This window comes from Oculina patagonica, chromosome 4, assembly GCF_052425735.1.
Source record: "Oculina patagonica isolate OP01 chromosome 4, crgOcupat, whole genome shotgun sequence".
In the NCBI taxonomy this organism is placed as follows: domain Eukaryota; kingdom Metazoa; phylum Cnidaria; class Anthozoa; order Scleractinia; family Oculinidae; genus Oculina; species Oculina patagonica.
In genome coordinates, this window is record NC_135761.1 from 51343899 (window position 1) to 51369099 (window position 25201).

The following is a 25201-nucleotide window of genomic DNA, read 5'->3' on the forward strand; positions in this document are numbered from 1 at the left end:
ACAAATCGTCTTAATGTGAAAACGAGACAGACACGATTTGGACGCACAAGTCGTCTGAATTTGTCCGTCGATTTGGCCGTTAAGGAAGACGATTTTTCGAGGAACACTTGGTCGTCTAGACGGACAAGCCGACTTCACATTAGACCAACAAAAAAAAAGGCCAATGAGTAAGCTTTGCGTATAAAAATGACACGAGATAAAAACCTTTAGCGTCATAAGCCAGATTAGCGTGTTCTTGACCCGGGTTGCTGACCAAACGGCAATTGTCATCAAGGTTAGAAACACCATCACCGTCTTGATCATCATCACAAGCATCTCCTACAAAAAACAACAGAAAAGATGTGATTTCAAAGCTCATACATGACAAACATTTCTTTATCAATGACTCAATATTCTTGCCACCAATATGGCTGAAAATGCAACACAATGTAGAGGGAACTGGAAATTAAGCAGTGATCACTCAGGAGGAGTAAAAAAGTTGTAGGCACGTGCCCAGCACAGTCACTCGCTTTCTCTTTCTTTCGTTCGTTCGTTCACTCGCTTGTCGTTCGCTCTTTTGTTCGCTCGCCCGCCCGCCCGCCCATTTTGGAAAGAGGTGCATAGTTCGTTAGTTCCTCTTGACTTTAAAATGCTAGTAATTTTAAACAACTCAAGAGTAGGCTTGAAGTTGTAGGCTGAAGAGTATCCAGGATGACTGCTTTAATTGTCATTATTTTCGTACCTATGTTATCGCCATCAGCATCTGCTTGTTCGCCATTTGGAAGATCAACACAATTGTCAAGGCCATCTGGTACGCCATCACCATCCCTGAGAATGACAGAAATACGCTATTCAGTCAATACCCAAAAAATAAGAGACACATTACATAGTGGACTGGTCCAGTCCCTGAACTATCCCTTCACATGAAGGGAATGGAGAGTTTAAGGACTAGTCTTAAGGCAGGCAAATACGACAATCCTTCTTCAAGGCAAAAATTACTGAGGTAGAATCAAATACTTTTTGGTTCCAAGAAATCAAACTTTATTGTACGAGGGTATAGCACAATATGTGCGATATGAAGTTTAGCATATATTTGTATTCTGTGCGTTTCGGAATCCGTACATGTGCATGTAGTCGTCCAGTCCCTTGGGTATTCTGTGTTAAGAGTATTTAAGCAAATGTTTCGTATGAGTTCATTCTCTCGGCGTGTTACCAGCACTGTTTCAGTTCATTTTGTGATGCCTACAGACGAAACGAGCTCTGGCGGAGTTGGTCCTGAAGTGCACGAGGCGATCAAGCAAGCTTTTTCCGATGTTTCTGCCAATTTAACTACGGTCATCGAATCTAGGCTGGCCGAGTTTAAGCGAGATTTATCCGACGAGCGTGATTCTTAAGTCGCTGCCGTGGTTAAACGAGTTAAGAGAAACGAAGTCGAATTTAAATCGAAGGGTAACAAGAAGCAATACGAGCATCAACGGCGAGTTCTTGATTGCCTTTCCGAGGCTAGAGATTCCCTGGCCAGTGCAAAATACGAAAAGGCGAAGAAAGCCATCGAAGAAGGTATTAGCCTGACTGAAAAGCGCATTAAGGTGATTAAGTTAGCTGATAGAAGTGAGTTCGGGTGATCAACAGTTGGCGAATATTTATCGGACGAGTTGGCTTCAAATTCTGAGGGCAAAAAGCGTATTTTTCGTTTCGAAAGGCGTGCTGAGCGTCGTTCTAAACAAGCAGCGAGTCGTCGTAGGGTCAAGGCGAGAGACTGGAGGGACACGAAGTCTTCCGCTAATTTCGCGTCGTCGTGGTCTGCGAGATTTTCTTCCACAAGTGGGATTCAATCTAGGAACACGTCTTTCAGGATAGGTCCATGTTATAAGTTAAGTATTCTTTGACTTTTTCAGTTTTTTATTCGTTGCTCTTTTCCTTGTTGCTCGTTTACTTTTCTGCTTTGTTTACTTCTCGCAGTGCTGGTTACCCGCGGCACACTGCACTATTCTCCATATCATTTGTGCCTTGGCGTTTATGGTAGGGTGGAATAGCACAGAAGCACATAAATGTTAGAAAACTAATAAACTTGTGGTCATCCTGAAAATAACAGTAAATATTTTAATTTACAACAAATAAAATTTCTAGAAAAGAAGTATAATCAAATTGTAAGCCGTTCTTGACTTTTTAAAGCAGTTCCCCCTACATTATTTTAGATTCAATCCCATGCCACCCCCTTATTAGATATACATTATTAACCGACAAACATACATGAGGTTAAGCTCTTAGAGAGTGATATGACTGATAAAATATTTCACACTACATCAACCTTTTCCCTGTATTATAAGCTCGACATCCTTAGGCTATTTTATAAGGCAAACAACGGCAGCCTGCCCGAGCCCCTGACGAAATCGATACTAGACACCTCCAGTCATGGCTATTCGCTCCGAGGAAAACAACTATCTTTGATACCAAGATTCAACTCGCGATTCATAAAGGATTCACTCAGATACAAGGGATCTGTTCTTTGGAACATTGTTAAATACCACAATCAACAGAAGGGTTTTTTAAGTTTTTTAGAGCTAAGAAAGCATGTTGTAAATAGAGCATATTTTAAAGATTTTAATTTTAACGCGCTGTCGGCTTCAACAACCCGCCACAGACACAGTGATTTTATATATAATTAGTTTTTAGTTAGTTTATTGTTATCATTTAGTATACATAGCAACAGTCTAGTTAGTATTTAATTAAATAATTAATTTTACTGTTAATATATATAAGAATTGTAATTTTAATCTTAGCATAGTTAATTTAAATACACGACCCCACAAGCTTTTAGCTTTTATTATTATCGTGTCAAAATAAAGTTTTATCTATCTATCTATCATAGAGAAGTTTGGTTTCCATCTGACGACCGTGAAGCACTCATGTTCACATCTCGGAAATTTTTGAGATACAGCATTCTATCCAGTTATTAATGCAACAGTTTTCCACTTTAAGATTGTTCTATCCTACACGTAGTTGAACCTATGCATAGCGCGACTCTGTTGAAGGTACAAATATAAAATACGGAACTTACTTGTCTTGCCCTGCGCCGGAACAAGCATCGCCATATAAACTTTGATAGATGTCCGCCTGGAGAAAAGATCAGTTAGTCAGTCAGTCAGTCAGTCAGTCAGATAAATATATCTCATGTTTCAAAAGGGAAAAGAAATTTCAAATTAAAAGTCAAATCAATTAAAGTTACATAATTAATAGTTCAATTGTTATAGTATAAGTTTGCATTGTAGTTGCTATATAACCTTTATTGTAACTAGACCAACACCTCCCTTTGGAGTGTAAAGCACAGTAAAGACATACTGTTACTGCTACTGTCAGTCAGTCAGTCAGTCAGTCAGTCAGTCAGTCAGTCAGTCAGTCAGTCAAATAATACCACATTTCCGTGAGTAACATTTTAACCATTTGTCACCGTTGAAGAATCACCATAACATTTGCATTGGGTTTGTTTATACTAGCGACGTACCTGATCTGAATTAGAAACTGTAGGGCAGTTGTCACAAGCATCACCAACAGTGTCATTATCTGTATCATTTTGATCAGGATTGCTGACTGTTGGGCAGTTATCACCAGTATCTATTTTACCTACAAGGATCAGATCATTCAGCTTTATTCATAACGAAGGCTCTGAGAGCAAACAAGAATTCTCGCAACGGCTTGTATGATTTTGCATTTTTTCGGGGAGGGGGGGGGGGGGGGGGGGGAAGAGTAGAGGTACAGAGAAACGGAAGAAAGCAGTAGTGAGAGGAGAGGCTTACCCGCGACTTTAGTCGTCTCTCGTTACGAGATTTTACCACGTCTGCTCGACAATGCATCAATTTATTTTAAGAAAACACCCTTGGGAACTGAATGATTCGCCATACAAACTTGCTTCTATTACATTTTGGAAAGAACAAAATCACCTAAAATTCAGTCAAATTGCGTGACATTTCATGAAATTTACCATCGTTGTCGGGGTCACCGTCACACGCATCACCCATGCCATCTCCATCACTGTCCAGTTGATCAGGGTTTGAAGTGTTCACACAGTTGTCGCATGCATCACCTACTCCGTCTCCATCCGTGTCTATTTGATCCAAATTTTTCACAAATTGACAGTTGTCCTAAGGGAAAACCAATGAATTATAATTCGTAAGACACAACTGTAACGAGAAAAATTAAGTCAAGTCAAGTTAAGGAAAAGTAAGAAAAACAGAAGAAAATAAAACAAATTACAATGAAAAATGTACACAACGTTGAACAGAAAAAAAAAATTCCTACAAAGAAAAAGAAATACGTTTGCTTATATTTAAGCTTAGGATGGGGAGTGTTGTTTGCCCTAACGGATAAAAGAATAAAAATTGAAAGCCATTACAACACTATACTATATACGAACCCAATCTATACGTGACGAAAAACAGAAATCAGGATCCTCGCTTTTAGGATAGGTTGAACAAATAAAGTACCTTAAAATTTCAGTTTTAAGCCCTCCCCCCCCCCCCCCCCCCCCACCGGATATAACCCCTTATCTGTCGGATGACAGAACTGAGCAGGGCAAAATGTTGCTTTACAATGCGTTTTTAACTTAAAAACATATTTCGATTAACAATCCGTGGCTCGTTTCGAAACGTTTTTTTATTCCGAGCCCTCCTGGATATAAGCACCTCCCTTTATAAGCCCACCCAAAACCACTTACAAAGATGTATAAGCCCAGGGCTTATAACCAGAATTTTGCGGTATATCGAAAAAAAAATTAAAAAAACGGAAGGTAAAAAAAAGGTGGTAAAGTAAGAGAGAGTACTCACAGACTTATCAAGAATCAAATCATTATCATCATCCTCATCACACGCGTCTCCGACTGTGTCATTATCGTTATCCTCCTGACCCGTATTAGGCACACTTGGACAGTTATCCTGCAAGGTAGATACCACAAATTATCACACCGCAGGTCAAGTATATGTATCTTATTTAAAGGTTTAGTGTCTAATGTCTGACCCGTGTTAGACAAACGTGGACAGTTATTATACCTAATCGTACCTTTTTGGTACGCTTCGATGGCATATCAGGCGAGTTTGGTCGAGCCATGGTTCGTATTTTGGCGAGACGTAGTCGAGCCAAAATACCCATGGCGAGACCAAACGAGCCTGATATGCCATCGAAGCGTACCAAAAAGGTACGATTAGGTATTTACCGTACCCAAATTCGGAATTTAGCGAAAAATTTCAGTCTGAATGTTCCAGTACTCGTCGGCAAACATCGCGTAATTGGCGAGCGCGCTCAAATTTAGCTTTGGTTGGAAAGTTTTTACTTCTTCTACTAACGGTAAACACCAGCTAATTTAAATTACGAGGCTCTGTTTTATTGGTAAAAACCTCTTTTCAATTCATCGTACGTTAACACTACTTTACTTGAAAGTGTCCATGATATGGTGGCATATCAGGTCAGTGACTTGATATCGTAGGATATCAGGACAGTAGATCACGCTTCTGATTGGCTACTTGCGAATTTGGGTACGGTAATCCTGAATACCACGAATAATCACATTGCAGTACATGTATCTCATTGAAAGGTATAGTATCTAGTATCACCGTAAATGTTTACAAAAGTCTAGTAGTGTTTTGGCAAACCCAGAACATTATAATAATAAAATAATTTATATTAATTTATAAATTTATATTGCGCTTTTTAACATATAAATGAGCAAAAGCGCATTACAATATTAAAACTTAAAAATATTAAAATACACTAACTATATACATTACAATATTAAAACATAAAAATATTAAAATATACTAACTATATACACATTATTGACTAGATCTAAAAGTTAAAAAAAGCTAATTTAAAAAGATACGTTTTAAGACGAAATTTAAAACTAAAAATAGAACTAATATTACGAAGGCTAGCTGGAAGCGCATTCCAAAGTGTAGGCGCACTGACACTAAAAGATTTGTCACCAAAAGACTTTTTCATTACAAGTAGATACACTCAAATATACTTTATAAAAATTCTGATTAATTGTAATTATGCTGTTGGTCTAAAATCAATTTCAAGTAACCATACTATTATTTTGTCAAATTGGACAGCGCGTGTTTGCGTTGTGTTGAAGGACGTAGGCGTTCAATTAATGGTATCCAAATTAAAGTTGTTCAAATTAGGCACCTGTAAATGGACACTTTGCGTGATCATGTTCCAATAACGTAACAAATAAGCGTGTGGAGAACCAATCAGAAACGAGAATTTTGTTATTGACACGATTAATCGTAATGCGATACTACTGAATATTCCCTACCTTAAAGCAGTTTGGCAAAGTGCAACTCAACTGAACGGACGGGATTCCATCAAGATCAGGATCAATTTCACACTCTTCCCCGTCACCACCATAACCGTCTTTACACTAACAAGATAAAAATTGTCTTCATCACAGCAGTCAAGCAGGGACAGTCGCGAGTTTAACATGAAACGCACACGCTCAGGTAAAAATTAGGAATTAATAAAACTAAAGCAGTATTAAAATGCAACGAATGTTAGTAAGTTAATTCGAATAATCAAGCTATCACCGCTTTCAAAGCTAAATAGTCCATACGAGAAACAACGTTTACTACTTGAATGTTAAAAAAAATACCTGGGCTTGCAAATTTTTAAACTATAAGAAGGCTTTCAAATAACATTTTTATTTTTGACATTGTCTTAAGTGGGACAAACGGGCAACAACATTAAGTTTAGCTTCTTTGTTTGTGCTGTTTCACGGTAATTAGAAAACGACGAGTAAAAATTAAATATTCTGGCTGTCGTACCCTGCATTTGAATCGTCCAGCGCCAGTTTGGGTGCACTGTGCATTCTCGTGACACGTATGTGAGCCATTGGTGCACAGGTCACCAGGATGACAGCCTGTGTAACCATCACCGATGAATCCAGGGTGACATGGGCCGCATAAGAAACTCCCCTGTAAACAAATAAACAAACAAACAATAATTAATTTTTGTTAAAAGATAAACAAAAAACTGGCCACGAAAGAGATTCAAAAACCCTTTCACCTATCCTGTGTTTCAACTTCTTCCGACGTTCTTTGGATTCGGGACAAGAAAAACATTTCCTACTCCTCTATTTCAATGCTTTGCCTGCAGATATGGTAGGTAGTATATATACTAAAAGAATGAGATGAGTATTGCACGCAACACAACTCTCGCTAAAACTTTTTGTTGATAGGAAACGAAAGTGGAGTATTGATTTCGAAGTGCTCTCTCCTCAAGGATCAGTCGGGGACTCAATTTTTTTTTTATTTGCCCCACGCTTGTGTGATGATGAACATTACATGTTTCTCTTTTAACTACCGAGCTTAAAAGTCACTTTCTTTCTTCACTTATTACCATACAATACGCTATCGACATTCATGTTAATAGCAGTATGCAGGACGCATGTCACATGAACCTACGCAGGTTAGAGCGCCCACCCGGTGTTTGAGAGATCATGCTTCGACTTCCGTTGGGGACTCTTTGTTTTTTTTTTTTTTGTCCCACGTTCGTGACAGGATAAACATTACATCTTTCTCAACAGTCAAAAGCGTCTGGCAAGCAAAACAAACGAAGCAAACACATTGACTCACATTGGTGTTGATACACTGTGAATTAGGATCACAGCTGCTGATTCCTTCCTTACACTCGTCGATCTCCTCACAGACTTGTTGGGCGTTTTGAGCATCTTCCAGCCCAACACCTGACGGTGCATTGCCTCTGTAGCCGTCAGGACATGCTGCACACTGATAGCCAGGGACACGATTCTCACACTTGTCGCTTTCATAGCAGGGATTGGCACGGGCGCACTGTGAAAAGTATTATCAAACACAGCAATGATGAGTCAGATCGGTATTGATATTGATAAGTATGGGTAATCAAATGCTGACGAGTGAAATTAGGAAATAATTTCTCGCGCGTTTTGTCAAAATGCTAATAATTAGGCGAGGGAAATTATAAGAATTTTGACAAAATTCAAGTGAAATTATTTAATAACGTGAAAATTTCGCGCCAAAATTAAGATCTAAGTAATTTGTCACCTATGATATTATACAAGCAACATATACAAGAGAAGGTAGGATGAGGATTTGGTGAATGATTTCACCAAATGTCGCGAGACAGATCTACAACCGGGGTTGCGATGGTTTCATACATGTTCGCATTTAATAAAAAATAAAAAAAACAATCTCCGTTCGCTCCCCAAATGGAAACTATCACACTTCATGATTTTGGAAGGGCGCAACTTTTCTTTTATTAAATAAGCCAGTACTTTTATTCTTTGATGCCGCAAACATTTCGTACAATAAGATAATTACAAAAAATGGCAAAGACTACACCCTGCCTTTCCCCAAAGCCCGACATAACTCATCTGTTGCCTTGCATCTTTCACGCTCGAGAGTAACATCGTAACATCCAAGATTGGGATAGAAAAATGCCATATTAATGACGTTACACCGCAGATATACATGTAGTGTGTTTTCGACCAAACGCCACATTGAGCCATGCATTGCTACCTCATCCAGATAGGAGTTTCAGTTTTTATATTTTCCTCCCGCCTGTTCAAAAACTCTAGACATCACGAACAGTACGTTCTCAGTTGTTCACGTTACTCCTCTCACCTCATCGATGTCATCACAGGTTGTTCCATCTCCCTCATATCCTTTAGGGCACGGTCCACACGTTGCCACACCAACTCCGACATTAAGACAACTCACTCCAGGGAAACAAGTGCCATTCGATAAGCATGGACCTGAAAACGTTAAATAAGATTACATGACAAAAGTCAGTCAGTAGCAATCGTCTTATTACAGGGTTCGGATAGGTTTAAGTCAATGTGTCAACAAGAAATTCCAACGGGTCAAATTTCCACTGTTTCTACCAAATCATTAAACGTTTTCTATTTTTCGGGCCAGGTAGCTAGCTGACTTCGTGTCGGGTTTACAAACTGAGAACCCTCTTATCTGGAACGCTGTAAATAAATGTCAATGTAGTTACTTCACGATCCAAAGTGTTTGAAAACAAGTCTTAATCAAACCCTAAGCACCTCAAACCACATTATATGTCATGTGGGCAAGAAAAATAGTTAAAATGGTTTAAATTCAACATTCACTAACATTTCTGTTTTGACCCACCACAATCATGTAGTGTCCTGAAGTGTTGCAGACAGTGGCTCTTCCCACTCATGTGTATAAATATATACTAAAATGTTTGGAGGGGAAGGCGGAGAGAGGAAAATGTACTGGACTAGCATCCCATCCAAGGAAAGACGCAATACTTGCAGTCCCAAACAAGCTCCAACTCCTCCAAGGCTTCTAAAGTTTCGTTACTGGTAGTGTAAACAATCCCGAATACTCACAGTCTTCTGGTGTAAAGCACGTCTGGCACAAGGAACAGTTCGGGAAGCTTTCATGTTTTGCCCACTCGTTTTTAGGACATGGCCGACAACTGGTCTTCATATATGTACTGCTGTAACCATCAGGGCAACACTCACACGTCTGTGCACGGGTCTCGTTGTTGAAGCTTCCAGGAGGGCACAACTTACAAGGAAAACCTGCAAACAGGAAAAACAAGCTGATATTACCAAGAAAATATAACCACGAATGGTGAAGACGGATAAGAGAGGGAGGTTAGAAGGAAATTAAATCCATTGTCAAGCATGGTGATTACATAATACAATACAATGTTCCCAGTGTTTTGCTTACAGTTTACCAATACTTGTAGTAGTTGTCTCAAAGTAAAAGAAAGGAGGTTTTACCAGTATTTACATGGACATCTTTGAAATCTGTACACAACATTTTGTAAACCATTTTGCTGATAAAATTTGAGGAACTCTAGGTTCACGAACTATGCAAAGGTTCTTTTCTTTAGGAATGAGCGTTTATTCGTTTGTCTCACGATAGAATCGCTTTGAGATGTTGATCGCGACGTTTCGACTGCAATACTGCTAGTCTTCATCAGGCGATGAGGTCGATTGTTTACGGGTCGCTATTTTTGCACGTTGGTTCCCAGCATTCTTTTCTTTGTTATAAAATCCTTCCTCTGGCCTGTGTGTGTAAATTAAACAAGATGCAATTTACCTTTTCCATTACTGTATCGTCCTGGTGTGCAATCTTGCCTCATCCCTTCCCAGCATACTGTGCCAGGCTCGCAGTCAAAACACTGCTCGGGACACCACTGGCGAAAAATATTCACAAAATAAGGTTCTTTTATGTATGAAAAAACTTCAGCTACACTAGCCAAGATTACTCTTTAAGCAAATTAAAAATCGGTTCCTTTTTCAAATTACATAAATTCCATGAAAGGCATTTTTTCTCATTTTCTTCTTCAGCACACATCTTCAACAATCCCTGAGAACACTTTAACGACTTGCCATTAGCCAGTTGCCATCTGTTTAGGTATTCAGAGAGGGTGGAGAAAAGTGGTTAGCCGCTGCCATGAAATCTTGAACATGTCAGGAAAAAACTTAAATTCTCCACCAGCGTTCACGTGCCTGTCGCGTGGCGCCAGGGGTGCATAAATTTAATCAACGTTCGAGGTTTAGGTCGCGTTCCTGTTTAAAGTCATGTACAACGAGTCAGTCGAAATTTAAAGCAGTGAATTTAAAAAAAAAAGTGATAGACTACATTTCTTCCCTCTTGAGGGGAGTTCGAAGTATTTCTTTTTGGAATACAACGATAATAAATAAAGACAGGTTTCAAATAGGTTCAAAACTCAAATAGGTTCTTTATTTGAGTTCAACGAATAAGAGATGTTATTCAGTCAGTGACACAAGGTCTCGGAAAAAAATGAGTTCTCCCAAAACGAGACCTTTTGAACCTAACTGAACTACAAGAGACACGTAGGAGTTAGGCCATACAACTAGGTTCTAATTATACCTAATCGTACCTTTTTGGTACGCTTCGGCGGCATATCAGGCGAGTTTGGTCAAGCCATGGTTCGTATTTTGGCGAGACGCAGTCGAGCCAAAATACCCATGGCGAGACCAAACGAGCCTGATATGCAGCCGAAGCGTACCAAAAAGGTACGATTAGGTATTTACCGTACCCAAATTCAGCCCAAACTCCGGTTATATTTATCGCTCTGTTGATGCCATGCTTGCAAGGTACGTACTGCAAATTGTGTTGACTAGGTCTTCAACACTTTTACCAAGTTCTTCTTCTGCCTTATTTTTCACTCGTTTGTTTAGAGTTTCATTCTCTAAATTTTCAAAATCAAAATTAAGCGAAAAATTTAGAAATTCCGATTCAGTCTGAATGTTTTGATATATTTCAAAGAAGATCTTACTGTACACCCTGCTCTTTCTTGGGAAAGATCAAACATGGAAGCAACATGGCTAAACGTCACCATGAGATCTCAATCCTTCCTTGTTGGCTGTGTCTACAGACCACCTAATGACTCCTCCTTTTTTGAACCTTTTAGGGACTTGATTGCTAATATCTGGCTAAAGAGGAAAAATATAATCCTAGTTGGTGACCTCAACTGTGATATGCTGCACAAACCCAGCAACGCCGAGTCCGAATATGGAAAACGCTTACGAAGGATCCTATGTAGTTATGGTTTAAAAAACATCATAAACAGTCCAACCCGTATTACTGCCACCTCAAAGTCGCTTATCGACCTCGTGATAACAAGTCAACCTTCTAAAATCCAAACCTCTGGTTCCATCGACTTGGGCATCTCCGATCACCACCTAATATTCGCTGTCTTTAAAGTTGCAAGGAGTAATCCAAAACCCAAAGTTATCTCAACCAAGAACTATAAATCGTTAGACACTAAGCAATTTAGGAGCGACTTCGATCAGGCCCCATGGCATATAACTGGATTATTCGATGATATTGATGACAGCGTGGATGCTTGGCAATACTTATACGATGAAATCCTACTTCACCACCTACCCCCACGAGATGTTCGGATAAGAGTTAAATCTCTTCCATGGATTGACACCTCCATTAGAAAAGAAATGAACAAGAGATACAAACTCTTAATAAAGGCAAAGTCAACAGGTAATCCTGAATTATGGAGTCTCTACAAGCAGAAGAGACTAGAGGTGAAAAAGCTATTTAAGAGTGCTGAAGCTGCTTACTGGCATAATTTATTTCAAGAAGCTACCAACCCTAATGAATTTTGGAAATTGACTAACCAAGTTTTAAGAAAACACAAAGCCAAAAGCATCGGTCCAATCTGCGATCGCAACCACGACGGGGTGATATTAACCCATGACCTAAAGAAGGCTGAGTATTTCAATGACTTCTTTGTGAATGTCAGTGAAGACCTCACTAAGCAACTCGATCCTTTGGACCTCTCATCCCTAAACACCTTTATCACTAGAATTACACCTACCAGAGACTATACTTACTTGAACTGGGAACTGGTAAAAAACAAACTGATAAAGGCTGCTAACCCCAAGAAGGCTACCGGTCCTGACCATGTTTCTCCAAGGGACCTCTCTATAATTGGCGACTCTGTCATCCACAGTCTATTACCGATTTTTACGAAGAGTGTGAGAGATGCATCTTTCCCCTCCAGCTGGAAATTATCACGTGTCAATCCCATATTTAAGAAAGGATCACCAACAGACGCAAACAACTACAGACCTATCTCCCTTCTCAGTATCCCAGGAAAAATCTTGGAAGATATTGTGAGCGACACCTTAAACAACCATATGGATACACAAGGTTTATTATGCAACAACCAATGGGGATTTCGAAAAAATTATTCAACCGAGAGCCTTTTACTTCATTTAACAGAGACTTGGAGAAATGCACTGGACAAGGGCCAGAAAGTGGGTGTCCTTTTTATCGATTTTCGGAAAGCTTTTGACACTGTGAACCATACTATCCTACAAGAAAAGCTAAAAGCCATTGGTGTATCAGGTGACCTGCTTTCCTGGCTTGATGATTATATGTCTGCACGTAAGCAGTTTGTCCAATTATCAGAATATCAGTCCGAGCCCAAAACCATTACGTTTGGAGTCCCCCAAGGCTCAATATTAGGGCCCAAATTATTTTCAATCTTCGTAAACGACCTTCCTGAATCGATAACAAGTGGTAATGTATTCATGTTTGCTGATGATACCACAATTTACACAATTGGCAAGGACATCGACAATATCATCCTGACACTGCAATCCATTTTAGACCAGGTATACACCTGGTGTCAGTCTAACAGATTAATAGCCCACGAATCGAAGACGGAAGCCCTGATAATTTCAAGACAGAGCTTTATTGGTCCCCTGCGACGTTTGACTTACGGCAGTAGCACTATTGAGTACAAACAATCATCCAAATGTCTTGGGTTAACAATCGACAACAAGCTATCATGGTATGAACACATCGGGAACGTTTGTAAGTCCTTCAGTAACAAAGTCGCAGTCTTAAAACGGATAAAGTTCCTACCAAAACCAGTCTTGGAAACTATTTATTATAAAACAATCATCCCCAGTGTCCTATATGGTATTGCAGTCTGGGGATCTTGTTCTCCAGCTTTGTTAGATGATATAGACCGAATTCATTTGAGAGCAACAAGAATTATTAATAGTCTACCGCATTACATCCATAGTGATTACATCAGGAACGCTTCATATTGGAACCCAATTGTTTCATTTTACATTAAGAGACTTCTAGTTATTACGCACAATATTTACCATGGAAATAGCATCGATCCTCTAAAGGACTTACTAGTGAAACCCGAGTCTACTTATAACTTTAGAAAATCCTTAAATGTTGAGGTTGATAGACCAAGAACAGAAGTGGGAAGATCTTCTTTTAAACATCGTGCTGCACTATCTTGGAATCTCCTTCCCGATGACATCAAGTCTTGCTCTAACCTTGATTCTTTCAAGAAAAAACTTAAGGCAAATAAGAGTCTCTTAAAATCTATCAGTTTCACTAAAGCGTCCTGCTGCGTTTCTAACAAATCTCTGGACTTCATATATTTTTAATTTATTCATTTATTTATCTTTTTACTGTATATTGTTATTAATTCATCTATTTTACCTATCATTATTTATTCAGATATTGTAAATAAATTTTGGATCATGTATTATATAGGATCTTAGTGTAATTTATTATTTTAGATAGTGCAGGTCCACATCAGGACTTAACGTCTTGCCAATTATTTTGTAACCTGCTTTATCAAATAAACCATGTATGTATGTATGTATGTATGTATGTAATGTCTCAGTACTCATCGGCAAACATCGCGCAATTGGCGAGCGCGCTCAAGTTTAGTTTTGGCGGGAACGTTTTTCTCTTTTTACGACCGCTAAACACCGCTAAATTTAAATTAAGAAGTTCTGTTTTATTGGTAAACCTCTTTTCAATTCATCGTACAGTAACACTTCTTTACTTCAAAGTGACCGTGATATGGTGGCATATCAGGTCAGTGACTTGATATCGTAGGATATCAGGACAGTAGATCGCGCTTCTGATTGGCTACTTGCGAATTTGGGTACGGTAATGCGACAAACTGTCCGCATACTGCTAGGATTAGCTATATTGATGGCTGAATGATTCTACTTACCGTTGAATTGCATTTGACATAGGTACTGTCTGGACAAGGAAGAGCGGTGCCGTTCACACAGAGCTGAATACAAGCAAAAAAAAAAACCGCATTAGACTTGTTGCAATTTAAACTGCACTTGACTTGACTTCAGAAATTTCACTTCTTCACTCACCCATCCCTCTGGACACGGTGAACAGTTTGCAGCGGATCCAAATGAAAATTCAGTTGGTGAGTCGACTCCGCATCGTTTTTCAGTTCCATCACCAACACAGTAGAATCCAGTCGTACAGCCACGACACCTTGGTTTGGTAGTCGAGTTTAATGCTGAAAATGAGAAAAACAATTATTGCATTCATGGTATTGTCCGCACATTTTAACATGACGGGAAAAAACACATGCCAAAGCATCAACATGTATCCTATTGCTGGTGAGCTTATAATTCAATTCACATTGGAAGCCTGGGTACAAAGACGTCTGTATTTTTCCACTCGATAGACAACTGAAAAATCCAGCCAAAGACTCTTGTACTGATAATGAAGCACTCGCAGAGTGCAAGAAAAACGTTTTTTTTTGCCACGTAGCCGACGAAGGAGCTCAACATTTTTTTTAATTATTTTGCTTTCACTCAGTTTGTTATTTAAACTTTAATGCTTATTCCACTGATGTCTTCTTTTTGTCATACGATAAACGAGGTTTTAGTTTTCTGGGTGTCTTAACTTTGATAAAATGAGTGGACGTTTTGGAAACCTTGTACGTCTGTTTTTTAATGCTTCTCCAATACCTAATGTTTTTCGCCAGCACTAAATGAGAACTGGAAACCTAATCTATAGATAAGCATTGCACGAAACCAGATTTCTTTTAAGTAAGGATAAAATTGAAGGCTATAGAGCAATCAAAAGGTGTCTTGTTTTATTATTTTATTTGCTAGGTTACAATACTCATTACACTGCACAATAGGTACACAAGGTAAAGTAAAAAGGTTAAGTCTGTGTCCGAGCCAAGTGGCCCATACAGCCGGAGCTTATCCCGGTTTCCTTAGCATTAAGCGACTGAGAGTATTGCTATTCCCCCTGGATGGAATGCCAGTCCATCCCAGGAATTACCCCCCAGCGGTAAATTCGCCGGTACGCATTTATACACCTGGGTGGAGAGAGGCACTTTGAGAGTAAAGTGTCTTGCCAAAGAACACAATGCCGCGCCGGCCAGGACTCCAACCCGTGCCTTTCGACTTGGAGTCAAGCGCGCTAACCATTAGGCCACCACGCCTCTTATTGGTATACAAAGCTCAGGTTAAAAGATTATTATGTATATTGCTTACGATATTCAGAGCCTGTGAGTCCAGGAGCTCTAAAGAACACCTCTCCAGTGTTAGGATCAGCCACAACAGCTCCTGTCGTCTCACAGGTCACATCAAATGTGATGCTCAGAGGAATGCGGTCACCACGCTTAGGCGAGCCACCATCCACAGCAAATATGTAGTAGTTGTATGTCCATTTGACAGTTTTATTACTCCATACTACCTCACTGCCATTTTGGACATAGAACTTTGTGGCATTGATATGGGGGCTAGAAAAAAAGTAGGATAAGACCATAAACGAAAACCGTGGTAAAATAATGATAACGAATGTTTATGCAAAGCAGCAAAAAATTGCTGCCGGGAACCAAAGAAAGTGCCCAGAATAGGGAGATAAAACACAAAGATACAAAAAAAAAAAATGGCGGGGAAACTTTGGAAAAAGATGGGAGAATGCTCCGAAATTTTTGACGACCTTCATTGCTAGGTACTGTTTAAACAACAACAATAATAACAATGACAAGAAATAAAAACAAGAAATTTATAGCAGCGGTCAAACTAGGCCTCCCGTGAAGGCTGTAACAACTAAACTCGTAAGCCTTAATTCCTTTCAAGAACAAAGAACGGCATTCAAAAGGAGAGTTCGGGTTAACGTTTGACATGTAAGGGCCAATAATTTGAAATTTAGATAACGTTTCATAAACATTGTTGTCAAAACTAAACTACCCACACTTGGTACATCAAGCTAAAAACATTTCCACACAATTGTAAGGCCTCATTATAAAATTCAACCTTGGTTTGAATTACAGATAAAAATCCGATGGAAGCCTTCGTTTGGCCATAAACCATTATAGGAATATAACGAAGCATTTTAACAATGCGAACAAAATTGACGCGAGTTTAAGAAAATCTCTGGTTAAATGTTTATAGTAAACGTGTTTCCATCAATAAAATAAACGCGAATTTTTGAAATTCGCGTTAATAACATGTATCGTGTACATCTATTTCCTATAATAAGGTATGAACCCCAAGGATTCGGGTCAACTCTAATGTGCTAGGTGTATCACTTAACGTACATTCTCTCTGGGTCACTGGCCTTGTATTCGATCTGACCATTCAAACCGCTGTCTTTGTCAGTGGCTACAGCAGTGAAGAACGCTGCGCTCCGGAGGGGCGGGATTGGCTCCAAGTCCAGGTTTATATTGACTTCTTGCAAGAATGGACAATGATCGTTGTAATCTTCAACAATGATCTGCAAATTAAAAACAAAGGGGATTACCCCGGTATAAAAACCTGTGAAGTCTTTCCTTGCTTTGGAGCTATTGTCTTTCTGCTCTTAATTGATCTGAGCTTTTTGATATCTTTGTTTAAGGTCATTGGTGAGTTTTGTAGGTTTTTACACTGAAGATGCATCCAGGCGATATGTTAAACTTCCACCAATTGTGGCGTACAAGATTACCTCTAAACTAAGAAAAACTCATAATATTAGTTTACTCAGGAAGAAAAACAACAAAGAGACAATAATAAACCAAAAAGAAATAAGGATGGCTAAGGTCGTAGATGTATGTGGAAACGAACTACGAACTTAACTGAAACATTAAGGCAATCCACAACACAAGGTTGTGAAAATACTAGTACCATATTTATTCGATAATTTTTGGACCTTGAGAGTGGGCGTTTATACGAGGCTGGGCGCTTGTTAAACTTCCACCATTTTCAGCAAGTAGTACAATGTAAGTTTATTTTGCGACAAAACAATAAATGATAACAAAACGTGAAGATGTACCAAAGCAGAATTTTAACTGTTCATTGAAAGTTTCTTTAAAATACAAGAAATCTCGGTCTTCTCTTAGTAGTACTTTAGTCGTCAATTTCAATCTCGTTGTCAATAGCGAGCTTTCTGGGGTGGGCGCTTATTAACTTTTCCTACCTACAGGGTGGGCGCTTATTCTAGGTTGGTCGCTAAATCGAATAAATACGGAAATCAATCGACAGCTACAAATATGACTTGCCATGCGTTCAATCTAAAAAATAATAACAAAACAATGATTTACCTTGATTGTGATATTCCCTGTCCACCCATTGGCAGTATCAGTAATTCTCAGGTATAGCAGATACGACGTGGTGTATTCAAAATCTAGTAGAGCTTTGAGTGTAAGGGCAGCTGTAGTTGTGCCAATAGAAAACGACTGAATGCCTATGCAATAAAACAGAATAATCTTTTTTTTTTATAAGAAAACAACGCAATCCACCCACACAAATACCTGTCAACAACCGAAGACTGGATGGGAAATTCTTTACTTGAATGTGAAGATGGCGTCTGCTAAGGCTGGCAAAATGTCACACACCAATTACAGTCTCTCTGATGACCACTTACACTCTGCTAGTCCTGGGTTCCAACTGTTTACTTAGACATCATGTGTGCACAATCAAGACCTGATGAGTTTGTCCTTTTACTTTTTGACTTTGAAGAAACCCTAATGTGTGACCATTTAAATGAAAGCTATCCAGTACCATTTTTATGCAGTACTGTTTATTATGCTGTGCAAAGTGGTCTTAACTTTCTTGTCTTTGAAAACAAACCCTTAGTGTGTGCCATCAAACAGAACCTTCTAAAGTACTATTAGTTATGCTGTACTAGGTGATTAACGGCAGGCGAAACTCAAGTGCGTGGCCAGTACATTCATTTGGTGCCACTTGTTTTATGTTGATGCAATAAAAATAAGTTTGGAAAGAAGTAGTTTCGAATTTTTGAATTGAGTTATTTTCAGGTGTAACACAGTGAAGAATCACAAGTCTTCATAGAACAATAAATTCCACCAAGACACCAAGAGTAAATGATGTTTTTCGATGCTTGGTGGTTCATCAAAAACATTCAAAAGCAAGGTTTGTTTAATCATATTGTTTTACCTGAATTGACATCAGGTATTGGATCCACTGGGTCATCAGTAGCATTTGGACACAATACAATCGTCTCTCCATCAAGGATGAAGGTGGGTGGGGCTGGTGTGACAGGGGGAGAGGGTGTTGTGTACACTCCGTCTTTTACTTCAAACCTGTCTTGTGCATTTCCTTCAAGGATGTCTACATCATATGGCCCAGCCGAGAATGCGTCTGCCACGCTAAAAGACTAAGGGACACAAAAAGCAAGTGATTAGTGAATCTAGTCATCTCATGTTTTTGTTTTTACCATAAGACCGTTGTAAGACAAAAGGCAAAGATATTAAATTTGACAATGACAAAAAAGGCATGTAATGCGATGTAATGCACTGAATCACTCACAACCGGGGTACAAACAGTTCCTGTATTGTTTTCTCTAGACAAACTATCAGCGTGCCATAATTGATAGTGGAGTCACCATCTGCAAACATGGCAAAACTACTTCAGGACTTAAGACAGGGTGGGCCCAATCTGGTGTGTAGTACCTTATTCTTACTAATTTTCGCGAGTACTAATTTTCGCGATTTTCGCGATTTCAAAATAATCGCGAAATTTAATACGTGCGAAAAAAACATTTCGCGAAATTTACACACGCGAAAATTAATACAAAAATTGTAAATGTTTAGAACTTCAACTTTCTGCCCTTGAAAGTATCTTTCCGTCTTGTTTACTTTTCGACAAGCATCCTTCCTCTAATTACTGTTTTCTTCAGCTTGTGAATTGGCCAAAACCTCTTTCGTACACTCACCAAAGTTTCCATTTGCAAGTTTCTTGTAGTTACATTGAGCCAGACCTTTGTATATTCCCAGTAGTTCCTTAGTCTTAACGACTGATTAGTAAAACACTGACAAAAATCGCGAAGTTTAATACACTTTTGCTTTTTTTTTCTTGCAATCGCGAAAATTAATACTCGGAGCCGAATTTCGCGAAATTAAATACACGCGAAAATTAGTAAGAATAAGGTAGTAGTTTTGACACCCTATTGCAGATGGTGGCTTGCTGATCATGCCCACGTTGTGGTTTGGGAAATAGACAAACTCTTCATAATCTACTTGTCGTACTTGATAAGCTGATACTGATTAAATTCTCTCAGGTCACGTAGAACAAGTAAAAGAGTATTACACATTTTCAGTTTTCATATCGTGTCATGTCGTTTCGTTCATGCAGTAAAAACCAAAATATTTTAAAGATGCATGTTTTGGATGGAGCTGTTATATTACTCGATAAAATGATAATTGACTATGTTCCCAGTATGAGGCAATCGTTAAAAAAAAATATAGAGTTCCCCCACAGAGTTCGAACCTATGATCTTTCGCATACCAATCGGAGATCACAGGGTCGAACTCTTTGGACCGACTCTGGGTTTATTATCCGATTGTGCCACGTTCGTGACCTAGCCAACAGGTCATAATCACTTCACAAAGCTTCACATTTACCATCATTTCACGTCATAGTACTTATCGGCCATATGCCTCACCTGGACAATAGAGCCAATATACGCATTCTCACTTATTACAGCAAAATAGTCAAGAGGCCGAGGATCATCCAACAGAAACGTCACACCACTTGACTGGAACAAAATGTGTGATGTACAACGGAATCTCTCAGCAATAAACACATCCAAACGGTATGGTTCATTAACCTACAATAAACATTGACACAATTTGTTGTTAGAATGCGAGAATGGCTAGACTAGGGGACTAGACTAGACTAGACTAGACTAGACTAGACTAGACTAGACTAGACTAGACTAGACTAGACTAGACCAGACTAGCCTAGCCTAGACAACCTTATTACATGAAATTTTTGTAACAACTTTATTTTGCTATTTTTTTTCGAGAGAAATGTTTGGTAACACTAAATTTTGCGAATTCAGAAAAATTTGTTAACATTTCTTATACTAAATAGGCCACTTTGTTTTGTTTTGTTTTTTTTTGTACCAAATTTTTGCAATTTAATAAAACTGCGGAGGTAGACAACTTAAATAGGCTTACTAGAATAAATTAGAGCGGATTAGACTACGACTGAATCAGAAAATAAAACCAAGAGACATTTCTTTATTACCTTAAGAGATAAGTTTATTGTCTCTGCTGGCACTGAGCCAGTCACTTGGCATTTTCCACCAACAACAGAACCACCTTCAGGAACTATAGATTCGTTACTTGCTAAAAACAGAAACACATGGCAGATAAGTTTTTTGAAAGTACATTAAATAAAATATACGTTCATTCTTTATAATCATAGGCTCTTTGAGTAACCTCATGGTAATTTGATGAAACTGCCGACCTTCGCTTTTTTTCCAAATAAGCGTCCAATAATGAAAAAATTTCACTTCATTTGTATTTGAATGTTAAAATTTCTCCATGGGAGTTGCGTCATTAATAATTCGTAGCGCGAGTTCTATTTTTTTCACCACCAAATTGAAGTGTAACCTTTGATTCTCTTTAGCATTAAGTTAAGCACGCATAGCGTTACTTTGAGCAGCGGATAAAAGTTTGAGAGAAAGATGTACCCGAGCACTTTGGGTTTCTGCTGGACTCAAAAAGATGAAAACGGATGACGTGACACGAGATGACGAGACGCGAAACAAAAACATGCCCCGTGGATGTCGTCTCTATCAGTGGCCTGAAACGTTTACTAAAACACGTCACATGGCAAGAGTAATTGCATGTAGCTTATAGCTGCAATCAGTAATGTCACAATCTCACTTCATTTGCCTTTGAATGTTTTCTTGCGTGAATGAGTATTTAATAGCTTGTGCTCTGACGCTTCGTAGCGCGAGTTCTATTCTTTTTTACCACCAGAATAAGGTGTCACGATGATGATCTTTGATCCTCTTTCGCACTCAGAAAACTTCTTATGTGAATAAACAACTTTGTTTCCTGTAAGAGACCCTGGAAACGAGGTTGGAAAATAATTTGTTTCTGATTGACATGGCTGAATAAAGGACCTTTCTCTCAGCACGTTTAACGCATAAATTGATTTCGGTTTGATATTAGAATGGAGTGTGCGAGTGAGTGAACTCAAGGTCACAAACAAAATCTTGTTAACATTCGGTAAAAATGACTCCCACAAATAATAACAACACTACAAGACGTGACCTGACTGTCAGCCTAAAAGTCAAACTTAAAATAACATACGTTTTAAGAATCTTTACTTTGTTTGTTGTATTCCATAGAGAGTGGTCCACACTATTGAATACGTCAAATTTTTTAAAGAAGTTAATGGAATCGAGAAGGCGTACGACAAAAATCCAAGTTTCTGGGTGGCTAATCTTTCAAATCCACAATACCGTGACCAGTTGCAAATTTACAGTCGAACTCGATATTCTTTTGATGGGAACTCTGCAATGTTGCGGCGCAATGTTCCAATATTGATTGACAGTTTGCTCGTCGCAACTTTCAAATTTCAATTCAACTTCACGAGTAACTTGCCAAACTCCGGTTTTCATTTTGCCGTGTAAAACGAGGTTATACCACATTTGATTTAAAGAAACAGAAAATAATTGCTCCTTATTCGACTGTTCATTAAGAAAAAAACAAGAAATAAGCGACAGGCTTAGTTTACAGTGCTAAACTAGGAATTACGCTTCAAAATTACAAACGTAAGCTGTAACTTGCGGAGCAAATTTGAATTTTTTAATTTTAATTGCAAGTTTGGCAATTTCAACTAAGCCTGTCGCTTATTTCTCGCAGTCTGTTGATAAGCAGTGGATCATATTTTTTTAAACAGAGGTTGAATTATTATGTTTACTACGGGAAAAATGAAAGCGGAACTTGACAACTTGCTCGGGCCAATTTGAATTGAAAGTTGCAAGTGGCGACAAGCAAACTGTCATAAATATAAGAAGATTGCACTACAATATTGCAAAGTTCCCATCAATATAACATCTGGTTTGTATTGTCTTTTTGCCTTCTTACAACATGTGAGCAGCAAATAAGAGTCAGATTATATCTTCATTGATTAACACATCTTCGTGTCAGTGCCTTCTTGACATTACCATTCAATTTGTCATCAACAGCTTTCTGCTCGCCATCTATTTTTCTAACATTTTATAAATAGCACACTTCAACTTACCAGCGTTTGCCAAACTGATAGTGCGACATGGAATATCAGTGTCTGATGGATCAGTGAATATCTGCACCACAAGTGTCTTGTCAATGTACACCCACAGCTCCTCACCGCCAGAGAATGTCAGTATTTCGTTGCCAGAGAAGTTAAAAGCTGTGCGTACTGCTGCGGTGAATCTACAGAGAGAAAACAGCATATATAGCTGAGCAAGACAGTAGGTAAAGTAAAGTCCAGCATCTAGTAGGCGAACTGGCCAATGCAACCAGAGCTAATCTAGGATTCTGTAACGGAAGCCAAAAAGCAAAATTGCTGCCCCCGCTGCTCCACCCAAAAAATGCTCCACATTTACACAATCAACTGGGGAGAGGCTGTTACGAGTATTGTGGAAGAGCAGGTTGGTTGTTCCCAGACAAAAATCGAGATAACTGGTTACAGCAACAAACTGGTTTATTCCACAACGTTGACTCCTAAAGATACAACACTTCACTTTAAAATTGCACTCCTCCCGTGCTAATGAAATTCTCGCTGTTATATACAAGCGGTGGTAAGGCCTAGAGTATTTTCTAAGGTCCACACAAGGCGCTCTGACGATCTTCGTTTGTCTTTTTCCTGAACCAATTGGGGCAAACAAACATTCGTTTATCAGGCTGCAAAAGACTGGAACAACCTCCAAACTGAACTGAAAGTGACGAATGTTTTATCTTTTGTAAAGCTTAACTAAAAACGGTTTTAAAAAATGATGACGATGATGATGATGATGATGATGTTTATGATTAACATTATTAATTATAGTTGCATCACACGCTAATATGATTAAGTACGTCATACAAAAATTATTTAAGGCATGATACATACCCATAATTTCTAAGAGCATTAGTGAAACAGTCTCGCTGTCCTTCTGCTCCAAATCCACGGCCATCAACTGGGAAAAACTTGTCATTAAAATAACGAAACACTGGATTTCCATTAGAATCTGTCTCTAATTGTATCCCCAACTCCAACTTCTCATCGTAATGTATGTTTCTAACCGAATCACTTCTGAACCACTGAGAAAAACTATCACCGGTGGGGTTGTTTGATATTGCCAACCAGCTGCCAAAAGGACTGTGTACATACTGAGGGTCCCGGTAAAGGTCATTCCTCCATGCACCAAGACCAGTAAAATCACCATCGGAAAACCTGAACAGAAAATATGAATGTGTTAATAACCCTTGAATCCCTTACTTACTGTCACCTGGATTAAAAAGCCAACCCGACAATTCTCCTCAAATCAGCAGAGCAGCTGAAAGAAGTTGCGATTGACATTTACACTGTTAAAAGACAGTGTGACTGCGAAAAGAGAAAAAGAAGCTGGAGAAATGTGCAAATGGTATGGATATTTCTGGTGTTCTCTTTCAGCAGGAGAAGAGAAGTTCCACCAGAAGTACCCACTCCCAAAATGGATTTCCAATAAGTTTGCAAATCCAAATGTCCAGTAGTTTAAATAAATGTTAAGCACCCTTTGATTGTACATTAGAATAAGAAAACTCTGGTAATCAACTTGCTTGTTCCTTATTAACAATTATTTTTGCTCCATAAATTATTTTCAGGGCACACAGGTCCGATTTATTCACCATTTTAGTCGGATGAGCCAACAAGTTGGACGTTGGAGCTTTATTTTCTTTAACTACTACACAAACATTCCATTCCCGTACTGAGACCTGACCTGAAATTTATCCAAATCGGCCGTTTTGCGACAACAGTGCAGTAGCTTATTAACGCAATTTCTGCAGGCTTTCTTACATGTGATTTCTAACTGTCATGACACAAAAGCACATTCCAGAGTTCTAAGAGGCGGATAAGGAAGACCAATTCGCCCAAGGCAGTTTTAAATTCATCTGCAAACTGACATATAGCCACTGATACGTAAAAAGAAGGAAATTGGCGTGACATAAAGTCCGCCTATGGCTGTAATTTCGTCCGCCATGGGGAAATTTTAGTCAGCATTCTCCGATGACCAACTGTCGAAAAAAACTGCTTCCAATTTTAGTTGTTTAGCAAAGTTTAATATTGGCTATGTGTGAAAAGTAAAAGTCAAGAGAGACAAGTCAAAAGTGTCATAATTTTCATCGACAAAAATGTCTACTGATGTAGCGCAACAGTTGCTTACACTAATGTAACACATTTTCAATGAGTGAATTACTTACTGGAAATCGTAATAGGTAATGTCCAAGTAGTAGTTGGAGCTGTTTTGCGAAACATTTGTCACAGGAGCTATAAAAACAGAAAAAAAGATAAGTAACCTGAACCATTTTACAATAAAAGCATCAGTATATTCTCTGTTTACAGACTATAAAAGATCAGCCACTGGGGGGTGTAATTAAGCTTAAAAAATAACCACAT

The 25201-nt window shown here is 38.7% G+C and overlaps 1 protein-coding gene across 2 annotated transcripts in view; it reads right to left on the reverse strand.

The window, feature by feature from the left end:
- Positions 1–25201, reverse strand: part of LOC144650486 (uncharacterized) — a 142405-nt gene that overhangs the window by 69134 nt on the left and 48070 nt on the right. For both annotated transcript variants that reach the window (XR_013570125.1, XM_078510167.1), the window contains 23 exons: positions 25006–25072; positions 23675–23998; positions 22826–22995; positions 20813–20913; positions 20226–20390; positions 18719–18938; positions 17863–18005; positions 16885–17060; positions 15833–16080; positions 14687–14838; positions 14533–14595; positions 10089–10185; positions 9368–9562; positions 8631–8761; positions 7605–7820; positions 6795–6944; positions 6290–6394; positions 4803–4910; positions 3962–4121; positions 3485–3603; positions 3041–3096; positions 722–807; positions 205–318 (listed from right to left, as the gene is read on the reverse strand). Coding sequence is in view for 1 of the 2 variants with exons in the window: in XM_078510167.1 (XP_078366293.1) it covers positions 205–318; positions 722–807; positions 3041–3096; positions 3485–3603; positions 3962–4121; positions 4803–4910; positions 6290–6394; positions 6795–6944; positions 7605–7820; positions 8631–8761; positions 9368–9562; positions 10089–10185; positions 14533–14595; positions 14687–14838; positions 15833–16080; positions 16885–17060; positions 17863–18005; positions 18719–18938; positions 20226–20390; positions 20813–20913; positions 22826–22995; positions 23675–23998; positions 25006–25072 (3366 nt within the window). In the remaining variant the exon portion in view is untranslated. The remainder of the gene's footprint in view (positions 1–204; positions 319–721; positions 808–3040; positions 3097–3484; positions 3604–3961; positions 4122–4802; positions 4911–6289; positions 6395–6794; positions 6945–7604; positions 7821–8630; positions 8762–9367; positions 9563–10088; positions 10186–14532; positions 14596–14686; positions 14839–15832; positions 16081–16884; positions 17061–17862; positions 18006–18718; positions 18939–20225; positions 20391–20812; positions 20914–22825; positions 22996–23674; positions 23999–25005; positions 25073–25201) is intronic.